The 16,192-nt window shown below is 37.6% G+C and overlaps 1 protein-coding gene across 2 annotated transcripts in view; it reads right to left on the reverse strand.

Annotated features, from left to right (window-relative positions):
- Nucleotides 1-15,389, reverse strand: part of chd1 (chromodomain helicase DNA binding protein 1) — a 100,622-nt gene extending 85,233 nt beyond the window's left edge. The window contains exons 1-5 of one of the 2 annotated variants that reach the window (XM_008423828.2): nucleotides 15,046-15,389; nucleotides 10,217-10,329; nucleotides 8,800-8,995; nucleotides 6,482-6,586; nucleotides 1,641-1,837 (exon numbers count right to left, since the gene is read on the reverse strand). In XM_008423828.2, the coding sequence (XP_008422050.1) occupies nucleotides 1,641-1,837; nucleotides 6,482-6,586; nucleotides 8,800-8,995; nucleotides 10,217-10,269 (551 nt within the window). In that variant the 5' untranslated portion in view covers nucleotides 10,270-10,329; nucleotides 15,046-15,389. Of the gene's footprint in view, nucleotides 1-1,640; nucleotides 1,838-6,481; nucleotides 6,587-8,799; nucleotides 8,996-10,216; nucleotides 10,330-14,825; nucleotides 14,846-15,045 lie in introns of those variants that run through there. The other variant, XM_008423827.2, reaches the window with a different exon arrangement.
- Between the last annotated feature and the right edge of the window lie 803 nt (nucleotides 15,390-16,192).

Here is a 16,192-nt window from a genome sequence, read left to right on the forward strand (position 1 = left end):
ATATATATATATATATATATATATATATATATATAATTCAGAACATTAATGTCTGTTTTTAAAAAAGTTTTAAATCAATTGACTCCCGTTTTTCTATATTGGATTGATATTGGCCGATACTAAACCTTAGATGTAGGCCTGTCGCGATAAACGATAAATCAATTAATCGCACGATAAATTAAACCTATCGACCTCATTTTAATTATCAGCTTTATCGTCTCTTCCGGCCTTTTTTCTTTCTCTTGATGACACTGAATGAAAAAAGCTCAACTCCGGGGCTCTGCACTGACCCTCCCTTCCTCATTTCCTTAGTGCAATGTCCAGCGCACACTACACGAGTTGTCGGCCTATTTTCAAAACCTGAGAGACGCATTAGCCAATAGAAATCCTAGGTACAACGGTTCGATCGGGTTCGATCGTGCTGTGGCCACACAGCCATTATTTTGGACTTGTAGCCCAAAATAATGTCTACACGTCCAGTTAACTAATCTTAATATCAGCCATCAATCAATGCTTTACTAGAATCTACCTGTGATGCATGTGGTTAGTGTCAGCGTAAAGTCCTGACTGAATGAAAATCATTATAACTTAAATAAGTTATAATGATTTTCATTAACCCGGTAACTTTTCAGCTGTTCTTCGTTAACGTGACATAAATATGTCACGTTAACGAAGAACAGCTGAAAAGTTACCGGGTTCATCAACTGAGGTAGCAATTTGGCTCCAACTCCTCCCCTTGTCATTTCTATATTCTTTGCGCGAAATGTTGAATAAACATTAATGTTTCCACATATCATCTCCAATGTCTGCTGGATTTTGGGTTGAATCGCAAAATTCAACCCAAGCTGTTTGGGATTCCCCTCCGTAATTTCCCCTCAGAAAGCACGGAGGAGAATCCGCGCTTTCTGATTGGCTACCTGTCGCATTCAGCGTTAAGCTCCCAGCCGGAGAAAACCCCTGATTTAGATCGGAGCGGCCACGACGATCTAAATCACACTACACACTACTTATTTCCACTTTGGCTTGATGTTTAGTTTTTATTCAAGTACGTTGAATAAAATTTTGTTCACGGAGACCGAGAATCCATTTTATTTTTGTTTTTGGTTGTTTTGTTTAGTTTATCAGTTCCAGTGTTATGCGTTCTTTTGAAAATGAAGTGCATCTATCCATGGCAGGAAATAGCATGCATTATTATGTAATTTCCATTAAATCAGTGTCAAAAGGTCTTGAAACAATATTATCATTTATCGCAATAATTTTTAGACAATTAATCGCTCAGCAAAATTTGTTATTGTGACAGGCCTAGATATGTGTATTGTATCATAAGTGAGGTAAGGTAATTTTATTTATATAGCACATTTTCAGCAGCAAGGCAATTCAAAGGGCTTTACACTATGTGAAAAGGGTGTGTTGGTGCATCCCTAGGCAGATGAGCACTCTCTCTGAGCCAGGTTCTGCTGGCAATTTGTTTCTGTTGAAGGGGAGGTTCCAATTTTTTGGTAGATGCTTAAACAAAGCCATGTTTGTCCTTGTAAGAATGTTTTGATAAAAATTAACCTAAAGTGCCAGTTCTTGAAGTGGCCTGAACTTGTAAACCTCTTTTTGGTTGGCAGCAACTATTCAGTCAACAATACACTTACTTGGTTGGAAGTTTTCTGCTTTTAAATTTGAGACTGGGCTCATAGTCTGATGCAGTTTCATTACTGTTATCCTCTGTCGATGAATCTGACCCAGTATCACTCCCAGAGACTGAGCCTGATCCAGAGTCAGAGGAGTCTGAATTCCCTCGCTTTCTGGATCCACTTGAGGTGTCAGATTCGTCACTACTTGAAGAGTCCTGAAAAACAAAACACAAATGTAAACGTTTGAAAGGTACCACGCCCTCCTGCAACTTTAGCCAAAACTGTGCTTTGGTCAGATGAGATCAATATTAGGCTATTGAGCAACTAAGATTCCAGGTCATTCTGCTATTAATATGTAGGAACACAACTAACAGAATTTGTGCTACTTCCATAGGCCATGGGAAACTTCGGCTGCATGTCAGGGTTTCCCCCAGTGTATTATAGGCCTGGCGGCTCGCCATGCTTTACTAGCGCCACCGCCAGGCTAAGCCTTTTTTTTTTTAAGTTAAATAAAATAAAGGGGGGGAAAAAAATCGCCTTTTTTTAAGCCAGATTGCAAGTGTTTCTGTTGCTCCGAGCGTTTCACTATCAGAGCAGATTTATTCCTAAAAGATATGTTTATAGAAGATGTATTTATAGTTGATGAATTTAAAGCCGGACCAATCACACCACTGGGCCTCTGCACGTTGTTAATCTCAGCGCGGATCTCGCTCCTCCTTTCACTCGAACTGGACACAGGCTGACCGCTATGGATATTTACATCAACCCCCTGTGAGAAATTATGATTAGTTATGAGGAGTTATTAAGGTAAGAGTTTAAACCCACCGCGTTAGCTCTGGTTGCGCAGCTCTACGTGAACCGCAGGAATAACTTGTATTCAGAGGTGCTTTGAGGAGCGGTGAGAATGATGTATATTTGTGAACAAAACATTATGCGGCGTTTCCATCTCAACACGCTGCCCAACGTTTGACTGTCTTCCCTGTAAAGTTTAGGTCTGTGTTCCCGGTTAGCCGGTGCGTTAGTGGCTAACGACCCAGCGCTAATCACTCACCGTGCAGGTTTTACCCGGTGAGGAGCTTTCACGCTCTCCTCGCAGTCACGCATCACGCTGATTTTATATTATTTTATTATTATTACTAGTATTATTTTTCCGGTTACGCTAAGCATCAAACTGTATCAAATGTTTTGCCCACTTAGTCAGACAGAGTTGATGCGTGCGGCCACCTGAAAAAGTCGTCCAGAAACTCGACCAACCAAAATAGTTTCTGTGTTAAAAACTCAACAGACACGAAATGAAAGAGCTACTAAAGTTACATCAACAGCATTGAACTAAATCTCCCATCACTGCAGCGGATTACCACATCATGCAGGGCCGGTCCAAGGCTGTATGAGGCCTGGAGCAGAATATGAATTAGGGGCCCCTTTTGTTGCTAAAAACATCAGCACCTCTAACAGCTTCTGTGTTAGATTTAGTGAAATCTAGGACAGGGGGAGTAGTTTAACTGACAAACCTAAAAAGCAATAAATTATAACTGCAGTTTACTAATTTGTATTTGTGAACAAACGGAGCTGAAACTCAAAGATTAAACTCAGAATCAGATTGTAGCTGTGGTAACAAACCAATCTGACTATGAATATTGTTCTTTGAACTTCTACAAAGTAAACTTGCCATCTCCTTAAAATCTTATCTCTAAATGTTAATTAAAAGTATTTTAATTTATATATGCTGAAACCATTATGTCAAATTTAGCAGCAATGATAATCTCAATAAACAAATGTTATATATCTGTGGTCTATGTTAAATTATTAGCATTTATGGTCCCTGAAGCTCTGGGGGCCCAATGGAGCCGCTGACTTAATTTGGATTTAACAGAACTGGAAATAATTGATATTCATTTTAATTGTATTTTTTGATTAGTTTTTAAGATTAGTTGTGGGTTTATATAGCAGTTTACTGATGATGTTTTCCCATAACATATAACTACTCTACTTAACATCTTTTAATACAAAAACACGGTGGAGCGCCTCGGTGCCCTGACCACCGGGCTTAGATAGTTTTCTGGGGGAAACCCTGCATGTCATTGTAAATTCTTAGAAATACTACAACATATTGGGCTGTGGCATAAAACTGATAATGAGTGGTCGCTAGGTCAACTTAACATCTTTTAATGCAAAAACACGGTGGACAGCCTCGGCCACCGGGCTGAGCAAGTTTCTGGGGGAAACCCTGCACCGCACATCCTTATCTGGCAGTGAAATAAACAAATAATTAAGTATGCAAGTGACACAGCCTTAGTTAGTCTTCTATTTGATGAAGACGACGACCATGGCTCAGTTTTAGATTGTTTCCTTAACTGTTGTAAGCAACAATCTCCTTTAAGCCTAATCAAAAGAGAAAAAAAAATTCCATAGATTTCTGAAAAAGCACAATGTGTATTGACTATGAACTTATGGAGTCTGTTACATATTTTAAATATCTTGGTGTTGTGCTTTATCACAAATTGAAGTGGGATTTATGGAATGATCTCATTAGTGCAAAGACTCAACAATGTACTTTTTAACGTTGTTTTTTTAATGTTTATAGCTAGATTCTTGTTTTATTGAGCTTTTATTGAAAGTGTTTTATCCTTTTCCATCATCTGCTGGTTTGGAAATGCTGTCCAGAAAAATGCGATCAGAAAAACAGTGACAACAACAAGTAAATTATACCACCAGCATAATGACTTTTTACTTTGTTATTCTTTTATAGCCTCTCTGCTCTCCATGACGAGTCAGTGACTCATACAAAATCCTCATTTAAAAAGGGCAGTCTGCACCACTGTTGCTCTTTTTAATCAATTGCACAATCAATCTTTGTAGATTGACAACAACGCGCCCACTTACTGCACATACATTATGACCCTTTGAGCCCTAACAAAAGTGAGAGGGCATCACAGCTTTTTTATTCCTTTGCTAAATTTACTGGACTTTATTTGTAATTTTAGTAGATCACTCCCTTTAGTGTACAATATTAACCCCATTTTGGCAAAGCATACTTAAACCTTTTACCAAATATTTTCCATATAGCTTAAGAATGTACGCACTCTTGATTGTACTTGGAGTTTTTGATCAGCTCTACCAGTGTAATGAATGCCACAAACAATTGTTATCTATACTTTGTTTCGATATTTTTTTTAAAGAAAAAAAGAACAGAAATTCCATCTGTCAAATAATAGCTGGAGGAAATAGTAAGACTCTGATCTGGAAAAAACATAGTTTTCCTTAGTAAACAAATTGAAACAATTCAATAATGCCCCTTTTCCACCGGCTTCGAAGCATGGCCAGCCTGGTCAGCATGGCCAGCCTGGCCAGCCTGGCCAGCCCTGCTTTGGTGGGTGACGCAAGCTTCACTCCTGTTCACTGACTGGCCGTGGGCGTGGTCAACGGAGCAGAAAGAGAGAAGAAAAACAAAGGCACAACGTTTCAAACTCGCTGCAACACGGAAGTGATGGAAGATACAAGCAAGCAGTGAACAAAGATGCCAACTTTTGGGTGTGCTGTGGTGGTGCAGAGGTTAAGCACAATCCACATATGGAGGTCTTAGTCCTCCACGCAGCTGTCGCAGGTTCGATTCCTGGCCTAGGCCACCTTTGTTGCACGTCTTCCCCCTTCTCTCATTACCCACTTTCCTGTCAATTAACTATCAAATAAAGGCCACTAGAGTCAATAAAACCTTTAAAAAAAGAAAGATGCCAGCTTTTTTCTTTGCTTCGGATTCACTATTCAGCGGCAGCTCGATGGAGCCGTGAGGAACGAGTTGTTTTTGTCAACGTAGCGCAGAGAATGAAAAGACATTCCTCAGTTATAAATAACTGTCAATATTGTACAGCATGTTGCCCTTCATTTGTTTTTTTATGTTTTATCTGCTTCGATTGTTTCTCATTTTGCTGTTGTTGCACCGGAGTAAGATAAAACATATTACATGATATTCTATTATTGTTAAATGGCTAGATATCAGTTCTCTAATTAAACAGTTGTGAACTATTCATTGTATAGGACATAAAAACAAATAAACCTGAAGAAAATAATAGTGACATTTTATCCATGGTTGTATGTCTGCATAAGTCTAAAACTTAAAAGTAATTACGTTTTGTCTTTAATTTACACAACTAGTAAAATTTAGAGTACTGAGAATCTTTGTTTCTTTTATTGATTGCAGGTTTTTTAGTTGTCCTATTGACTGAATAGCTGCTGTATTGTGCCTGCAAATGTTTTGCAGGTTTATGTCTAAATCAGGTGAATTTATTGCTTGATCATTTTTTTATTTTGACAGATCAAATTGTAGAATTTATACCCAACGCGAAAAATGAACAGCCAATCCAGGTGATTGGCTGTGAACGGCCTCATGGGTGATCAGAATCTGAAGCAAAAAACCTGATCAGAGTATCCCTAAAATTTTACATTTCCTGTCAACATTTTTTATTAGAAAAACATGGTGGCCCACTGCCCTGCCATCCTGACCACAGGGCTTGGCAAGCTTTCTGGGGGAAACRCTGATATTTATAATTGAAGAAGGGTTGATGAAGGGGAGTTGAGTGAGATATGGGAATGTTCTTGTTCATTTATGCAACTTTTGTTGAGTTTTTTAATGTCTTTATATTTTTTATGGCTAAATTAGAAAAAGAGGAATGGTTGCCACAAATACTGGCAACCATTCCAGTTTAGGTTGCCATTGGAGATTCAAGTATTTCTCAAACAAGCATGAGGGAATATCATGCACGAGTAACATAATAATATTATGTAAAACTCAAAAAAGGATGTTATACGCAATACCCCGCATTAAACATCATAAACACACAAAGAAGCGGCTGAATACAGACCTCATCTGACCCACTGTTAGAGGAGGCTTGTCTCTGTTGTTGCTGCTGTTTCCTGAGCATAGCCGATCTTTGAACTGCCAGAATGCTGGGGTTGGACTTCCAGAACTGTGATTAATGCAAAAGAAATTAGTCATCTAAACCAAAGTTTAGGACACAACTCAGTGATTAGCAACAGAAAAAAAGATTGCAACTCCTGCAGCATAAAATAAATATATTTAAAAGAAAATAATCTTCTGTAAGTTTAACTTTTATACTTTGTTAAACATGAAGCAATACTAAAATTTGAGTAATTTATTTTCAAGAAAAACCTTTTTGGCATTTGCTCTAAAATAAACAACACTAAAAATGTGTAGTTTAAAGAAAAGTCTACAGATTTTAAACAGTCAAAGCTGCCGTCTGACTAACTGGAAGCATCAATCCAACAGAGCTGGAAGATACAAATGGTAGGAACTTTTTCAGTTATGCAAAAAATGTCCCTTCTTTCCAGTCAGCGGGATGAAACATTTTCAAGAAAAGTTTACCTTAAAACAGAAATACAAATAAAGAAACTAAAAGCAATCTGCCTAAAAATAAAAACTGCATAATAAAGAAATTAAACACAGTCAACTTTTAGAAATCAGCTCATTAAAATTAATTTGGATGCAAAAAAGTCAAAACTGTGTTTTACAGCTAAACGGATAAAAACATTTCAGTTGAAAAGGCCCGTGAAAATTAAATTACAAAAATAATGTTATGGATGTCGTCGAATCACGGCATCGAGGCCCAGCCCATTAACCTTTGTTGTCATTTCAGCTAATGGCAAAAGTGAGCAAATAAGTGGTGGGGCAGGTCAGAAAAAATGTGCCTAAGTGCAAGGAGAAAAATGTGTCAAACTAACCACACAAACCTTGACTGCTGGAGCAGATTCAGGACTTTATAGGATTTCTTTATTCTACATGTACATATGGCCTAACTAGTGACATAATTATGTTATTGTAAAAACAGTATATTTCATAATGTAATATTTCATATTACATTTGTCGTGTTGATGCATTTTGACCTGCTTCAATTTTCCGCCGCAACACGCAAACTTCCCCATTCACTCAGTGCGTTATAGTTCCACATCGCTTAGGATTTGTTGCTGCGCGTTTGCACAGTGTGAAGGAAAGAGGAGACCAGCTGCACAGGCAGGCTGAGAAATGAGATGCAGGTGATCACCGATCACACACTTTTTCACGGAAATCGGCCGATTATGATCGGTGGCCGATCGATCGGCACACCTCTACTAGCTAGTCATCTTTTAGCTAACTTTACCTGCATCCAACAGCTTTACTCAACTCGGTCTGTTAGTTTGGGGGAAAAACTGTGAAACGTTCTTTGCGTTTTGCTGCCATGATTCTAACACACCTGCGTAGCTCTGCACAGCAGCAGCAGGTCTCCTTCACGACACACAGGCGTAAACCCAGCGAGAGCGTCGTAGCGCTCATGTTGCGTTTAAAGGCGGCTCGGAAAAACAGGTTACCACATGTTAACAACGGATTAAACAGTTTTAACTGATAAAAGTGACAGAGGACACAGATATGGGAAGTGTGGAAGCCCTACTGTATCAAATTGACAGAGACTTGGCCATTCTAAGGTAAAAACCCAGCGCATACAGCGTTCAGGTTTTTTGGGGTTTTTTCATTCAGACGGCTTCCTGCCCCCCCCCTGCAATGGCACGGCMCCCCCCCTATGGGGCGCGCCCCACAGTTTGGGAACCTCTGGCGTAGTGCATTGTGGCGGTACATGGCTGGCAGATGCATTTCTGTGTGTGATGGAGGAGTCAAATACAGTCATTAACGTGGACACAAAAGCTATAAATGTCTGTGCAAAGTGAGAGTTCACCTATTAAATTAACTGAAGATGAATACATAAACTAAAAAATTTTAGAAGTGTTTTTATTTAATTATTAATTTGAGTATAATTTCAGATTGTTGTATCATTTTTGTCCTGGTTAACTTAAAAAGTGAGCTATTACTGTTACTGGCTAGTTTTCTAAACTATAGAAAAGTAATTGTAGGGATGCAAAACATGAAAATTTGAGCCAATGTTCATATCCAATAGAAATACTTCTGTTATGGTAGAATTTACCAAGATCTTATTTTATAACATTTTTACTTAATTACTTAATTGTCAGCATAATCAATAGAATATTCGATTACTAAAATAATCGTCTAAAAAAAGCCATAATACAAACGAAAGAACCATTTGCCAAAATGATTTAAATTAGTCACAAACACATTAGGCCAACAGGCCACACATTAGTGGCAAAGCTTTGCTGACATCTTGAATTTGTTTACCTCAGCTCCATCAATGTTTGGCTTATTTGGTGATTCCTTTTTCTCATTGGATTTCTCAGTGTCGGACTCAGACTGACTGCCAGAGTCTGAGGCGCTTCCTGAGTCGCTGCTCCCCGACTGGCTGCTACTGCTGGAGGAGCTGGAACTGGAGCCGGAACCCGAAGCAGAGCCTGACCCAGACTCATCATCAGAATTGCTTGAATGTGAGAAGACAAAAACATTAGCAGTTGTTGAATAAATAAATCACAACTTTATAATCTTATAGTTAAATCAAAATTCAACAAACAAGTGTTTGTTAGCATCCCAATAAATACAAACGTATGATTAAAATATTTAATCAAGATTCTATCTTATATATGAAAACTAACTAATTCTAATACTTGTCAATCACAGAAGACCACAGATAGAAGATGTGTTGCTTAAACAAGGGTAGTCCTCTGTGAAACACACTAATGGCAAAGGATGACCTCTCAATGTAGTGAAGATGATGATTTTTGTTGTTATGATGCAGATGAAAGATAAGCAAAGTATCAGAAAACTAAAACAAGCAATCTTACTAATTGACCCTGTTGAAAGTTTCTAAAAGAATCACTGCTTCATTCTTGATTTTTAATAATGAAGTTTAGACATTTTTGCACTGGAATGTGTACACTTCTTGCCAGTTTTTTTTTATATACTATTTTGAGAGTTTTTTCATTTATTTTGTCAGTTTAAACCCCTGATAATATTAAAGATATTTCTCATAAAACCTATCTAAAACTTTCATTCAGAGCGTTTCATCATACTTGTAGGAAAAACATTCATATTTCCAGCATACATTTGTGGTGCAGGTAGAACAAGTTTACCAGCAAAAATGAACATGCATAAAATAATCTGATCATTTTCATTTTTGAATTGATTTTATTCCAGATCTTTTTATGGTTTGTGAGATTTATTGAAAAAGATTATAGAAATAAAGCTAGCTTAAAACCTAAATGTTAATATGTGCATCAGCATGTCACAAAATAAAACTACATCCATTTGTTCCTAGTGAAATGCTTTTGTTCAGCATAAGGATTTTCTATAAACATCCAGGAAGCCTTAAAAATAACACTCCTTTTATAGCCTGTATTTCAATCCTCTAAATTTACATTAAATTAACTCAAATTAAACAAGACATAAGCAAAAATAAAGAGAAGTGATGAACTAAATTAATTATTTTTAGGGTACTAATGTCAATTTAGTCAATAGAATCAGGGAAATGATCAGGACAATGACGAAAAACAACATACATGTGCAGTCATTTAAAAATAATTGAACTACAGCCAAGACAAAGTTTTCAAAAATACCTTATACATTATTACTAGCATTAAATGTGCAAGACACAAACTATCAAAACAGAATGTTCCAGTCATCCTGTAAGGAGGAGGCACTTTACCTCGATTCTCCATTGCTATTGCTCACACTTTCATCTTCACTGCGTCCAGCCATGTTGAACTCCACAATAGGGACGTGCGAACCACTGGTAAAAAAAAGTTCCCAGAAATAAACCTGAAAGAGAGAATGCCAGTTAAAAAGATGTTTTTGAAAAAGTCTGAACTATACTGGAGTTTTGCTAATTTGTTTTGAGTGATGAATCACAGGCGGCCACATTTTTTCCATCATGAAATCTGATGGAAAGAGAATTCTGCATGTAGGAGCACAGCTGCCTTGACTAGTCATCATATAGTTTCAACCAGTGTTTCTCAACTAGTGTGCCATGAGTGATCGTCAGGTGTGCCATGGAAATTATTCAAGTTCACCAACAGCACCATATTTTCTGGACTATAAGCTGCTACTTTTTTTCTAAGCTTTGAACCATGCGGATTGGCTTTGCTGTGTATATTTTTTCAACCACCAGGGGGCTCTCTAGCAGGAAGTGAATCATTAGAAGTCAAAATTKTAAATCAAAAGAAGAACGTGCTAATTTTCAACTTGTTCAGGGGTATTTTTAAGCAGCAGGCACGATGGAGAAATGTTTTCAAACTCATATCATGCAGCTTTTAAGTTGAGGGTTGTCGATCTGGCACTACAGGAGGGAAATAGAGCCGCTGCATTTAAGTTCGGTGTGAACGAAACCATGGTTCGGCTTTGGAGACGGAGTGCTGCGTCCTTAATATATGCAGCAGATTTATTAGGACGCAGCCCTCTGCTGGGTCCTTATGGAAAACCGAGAGCAGCTTCCAGTTTTTTGTTGTTTTTTTTGTTTTGTTTTTTCAAAAAAAAAATGAAGGTGCTAGTATGGTGCGCTCTATAGTCTAAAAAATACGGTAATTGGTTTTAAAAGATTTTTTGATAATGAATTATCTGCAAATAATGCCATCTTCAAGTGTCTGCTGTAGCAGTGACTAGCAGCGAAATCATGTAATTTTCTTACCACTAGGTGGCAGTAAGTACACAGCATTTTACATTACAACAAGAGAATTAGTGATGCATGAATGTTACAGGTAGCGGTGAGAGCATCGTATCTAGCAAGACAGTGATGGAAAAGACAGAGAAGCTCAGCAGTAGTTGGGTTGGAAAGAACATGGGTCCATTTCCCACAACATATCTGTGTGAAATTAGCTTCTCTAGTCTGGTTACTATAAAAACTAAAACCAGAGAGAGACTGAGAGCAGTGGAGGAAGAGCTTTGTCTTTCTTCAATTTCTGCCAGAAAATCAGCTGTTTTCATCCAAACATGCTCAGGTTTCACACCAGGTGGGTAAAATATACAGATATTGACATTTTGTACATGCAACTCTTCATATTGTAACAGTGAATATGAAGTGAAATGTTTCCCAAATATTATTGCTTCTTTCAGAATAAGAATTATTTTCTTTATTCTGGCTATAAGATGCTTGTGGATTAGTTTGTAAAACAGTTTGAAGTTTTCTACAATTTCTTTAAATTTAACCCCACAGTGTTGTTTCACTGTTCAGGGGTATTTGAAATAAGAAATGTAAAATGTGATAAAAAAATACATTTTTGTGTTTGATTCCTATTCAAGACATTTTGATAAGAATGACTATATATGTAATATAGGCGGCTACAGAGTATCTTTGTTTATATTTTTGGTTGGTGGTGCCTCATGATTTTTCAATTAAAACGATGAACCTTGGCTCAAAAAAGGTTGAAAAACACTGGCTTAAACCAATATTTTCAGCACACACTGGATTATTTTTTAATTTATATCTTTTTATTTCCATTTTTCTTTAGCCAAACCATGTAATAGCTTTTTTGCCTTCAATTGATAGAATTTTAAAAAGATACTCATCTTCTTTTTGAAACACTTCTCCAGTTAACAGCCCCAGCAGAAAAATTCTGGGGTGTTTGGGGATGACATACCCCACAATTATCAGACAGGAACAGATTCCATCCCAGTAAGGTGCCAACTTTGGGCAGGACCAAAATACATGAGAGTGATTGACGTTCTGATGGCCACATAGTCTCCAACATTGCTGTTCTTCTCCTCTATATCTACTAATAATTTGAGGTGTAGTAAAGTATCTAATTAACCACTTCCATCCGAATTCCTTCCATCTTTTAGAACTGGTAGATGTCTGTTGTGTCACACATTGAAAGCCAGTCACCCTCCGTAATTTTCACTCCCAATTCCCTTTCCCATTTTGACTTAATATTCAAGGTGTTATTTCCATTATGTTTCTGCAACCCCTTATATAGTTTGGAAACGGTTTTATATGGGAGGTGAGTATAAGCATTTGTAAAAATTTGCACAATAGTGTTACCTTCTGAAGGAACACCTTTTTTTATTTTGGTAATGTAGAAATGTCTTACCTGAAAATATTTAAATACCCTCATGTTTTAAAGGTTTAGGAGAGTTTGGCTGCAGGCATTGGCCGGTTTCAACAGAATAGCTGTTCTAAACTGTATCCCACATATTCTATTCCATTCACATTATGGAACCATTAATATTTCAATAGGCATCTGACATCCATGGAAACTATAGTTAACCTACACTCCATATTGTATCTAATTGGTGTGGATGGAGAGACTGTAAAATACACTAATAACTAATAACCACTGTGATGCATTTATTTGGATATGTGGTTCAGCAGGTTGGTCGTCTTCATCCTCCTGCTCTGGGTCAGACATGTAAGGTTGGATGGACAAGCCTTCCATTGTTGACATTTTTAATAAACTTTGGAATAAAAGGTTTCTCTACCAGTAGATAATCGTGTCGCTGCCATCAAACTACAAATATGGATAAATGGAGTGAAGTGCGATCTGGAGGGAAGCGGGACTTGAAATGTCTGTTTCACATTTAAAAAGACCACAACAAAACGAGGAACTATAACGAGGAATTCAGACCAAAGCATTGCTGTTCTACTGTAAATACCATAAATGAATGACTTACATGTGAAAAGGAAGGATTTAAAAGCATGACATCCACTTTGAATATCTGCAGTGGAAATTGTGAAAACAGCATCCTATTGCCTTATCCTATGCAGTCTGTCCACGACAGAGCCTATATTCCCTAGAGGCATTTCTAAACATCTAAAATGCCAGATTCAGTGAATCTTTTGGTACATTAATGTTCATGGAACAATGAGTGACTGGTTTTAACACCATTTCATTCTGTTTGCCAACATCTGATTCAAAACTTTCAGAAAGGAAAATTTCAATGCTTTGAAGATCTTTGGACCAACTATACACCTTTAGTTTTATGTCTAGAATAATTAGACTGGATTTCTGCAATAAACAGTGATTTGTGAAAACAAATTGAAAACTTTATTCTACTCTGGAAATCATAAAAAGAATCTCTCCAAAGGTCAATCACACTGAGACAAGTTCCGTTTAAGGGTTCTTCCTATTAAAAGAACATTTTTCATTCCAGCATTATTTCACTGCAAACTCAATATAAGAGAGCAAAGTTGATTAATAAATTGTCTTCACACAGGAGGATTGCTGCAAGCATAATGACATGATTCAGCATATTGGACTTACTTACATTTTACCAATTGGAAGTATAAGCTGATCTCAGTCCAAATTTAATTGTGTTATGCATGCAACTGACTTTGAAATAGTCTATGTCTAGGCTAAACTAAATACCTATTTCTATTCATACATTGGATCCGTTTTTGGAAAGTGGCTTCAGATAATACTTGTCAATCAGTGCTATATGAATAAAATGAATTGAACTGCAACCTTCTCACTTACTTCTACCAATAGATAATTCTGGGAATGTGAGACGCAGCAACTGAACGCTGCGTCTCTGCCATCTTATTCCTCACCTTCCTTGAATGTTCGTCCTCCTTAACTATAGTGCTTAAGCCCAACCGTAGCTAGCGGCAACCAGCGACGCTTCCTGTTCAGCTTCTGCTGTTAAAATGAGACCGAAACAAGCGCACTTCTGCGGCCTGAAGGCCTATAAAGAGGCGTATTCCACGGTCATAAAACATCAAGAAACACGCCTTCTATATACGAAATAATTTAAGTACCTAATGTTAATCACATAATAAGTCACAGTTTATATATCAAAGATATTGCAATGCATGGCTGCAGTTAACCTTGTAGCATTAGCCAACAAGCTACATCTGACTACTGACGCAAGTGAACGCAGCTATTGGCGGGGCGATACGTCTCTTCCGCGCCAGCGACTAGTTAAAAATATGATTTAAGGACAACACTCATTTTCTTATATATACAGGACGAATTGATTCATTATCTATGTTGGCTGTTAAAGAATTGTGCTCTTGCTAAACTATATGAACTACTAGATTTGTGCTTTGGAATTGATACATTTAAACAATAAAAAGTTCGGTTTATCTTAATATCCAATACCGTCTAATCCAATCCTGCGTAACAAAATACTTGCCTCGTTTTATTCTAGTTCATGATGGATAAAGAAATAACTGCTAATGTTGGGGGTTCGTGTACAAGTGTCAGCTAACGCTACAAAGCACGAGGCTAGCGTGGAAGCTAACAAAATTTCACAATGTTGTACTAATACGGGCACAATAAAAAGATCAATTTCTCCAAAGCAGCTAAACATCACATTTTACCAACCATTGTGAATAGTTAAGAAAACATCTGCCACAAAAGTAAACCAGAGTATGGCGTTAAGATCGCTTTGATTATTTAACCAAAAGCAGCTAACAAAACTTCACCTTCTCCCATCTTGTTTTCATTTGCTCTTCACTTCTCGCGGTTTTTGGCGCATTGGTATGGAGTATTAGCTGACTTTTTCATTCATTTATGCCTAGAAAAAACAAATCGATTAGCGTACCTTATTTTGTGTTATATACAATCCTCTCCAAAAAGTTGTCAAAATGCGATTTTCAGATTTGTAGAGCTCCTTTGGTCCTCGAGATCTGCTGTGGAAACAGCAGCATGAGCTAACGCTGCTTCAAGCTAGCAGCAGTTCCCGGTCGGTCGCACAGTCAGAGGCTCTGGGTGACTGAAGACGGTGGGGCTGTTGGAGGGCGGCTCTCACTGCCCGCTTAATACCGAGAAGACATCCACTAAACCGCATTACAGGGAGCAAAGCCAGGTTAGCGACCCATGGACTTCCTAAAACAACCGGCCTCAGCCATTACGACGTAACGTTCACTACACACGAAGGAAACCCCACGCAATGACGTCACATTTCCAGGACCCGATCAGTTGTCTTCACTCTTAAATCAATGGTGAATTCCATTTCACAGGGTTGTCCAGGTGCTGCGGTGGCGCAGGGGTTAAGCGTAACCCACACATGGAGGCTCTAGTCTGTCGCAGGTTCGGTTCCCGGCCTGGCGACCTTTGCCGTATGTCTTTTCTACTGTCAATTCATTATCAAATAAAGGCCAATAAAACCAATACTGCTTTGGGGGTAAGGCTTAAATATATTAGTTTTTGTTGACTTTTGTTGCACAGAAAGAGATTTAACTTTATATAGGGAGGTATGTTGAGTAAACGGTTAGAAATCCAGCAGCAGACAATATCTTAAGAATGTTTAGGAAACCATGTACCATGTTTCAAAAATAACTAATAGCTATTTTAACAGCTATTTTGAAATAGCTGGTCCAAAATAACTACTTTTTAATAAAAACTAATCATCTTAAAATAGGCTAGTACTTTGCCTTGTAGCTCTACCTTAAATCATACAATTTTAAAAGTTAATTTTTTATAAGCACCTTACAAAATACAATTTATTAAAAGATACAATAATAAAATCACTAAGATAGAAAAAGCAGAAGGCATCAGGTAGAAAAAACATTTTGAACAAATATGTTTTGAGTTGTGATTCGTCACAGGAGAGTGTGACGAATCACAACTCTCCTCATTACCTTGTCCAGAGACGCTTGACAACCCTGAGGAGAAAACTCATTTCAGCCAATTGCATCTGTAATCTTTCGGTCAGGTCCTAAAGTTCATGACCATGGATTAGAGTAGGA

The sequence above is a fragment of the Poecilia reticulata genome, linkage group LG12, assembly GCF_000633615.1.
Source record: "Poecilia reticulata strain Guanapo linkage group LG12, Guppy_female_1.0+MT, whole genome shotgun sequence".
NCBI lineage: Eukaryota > Metazoa > Chordata > Actinopteri > Cyprinodontiformes > Poeciliidae > Poecilia > Poecilia reticulata.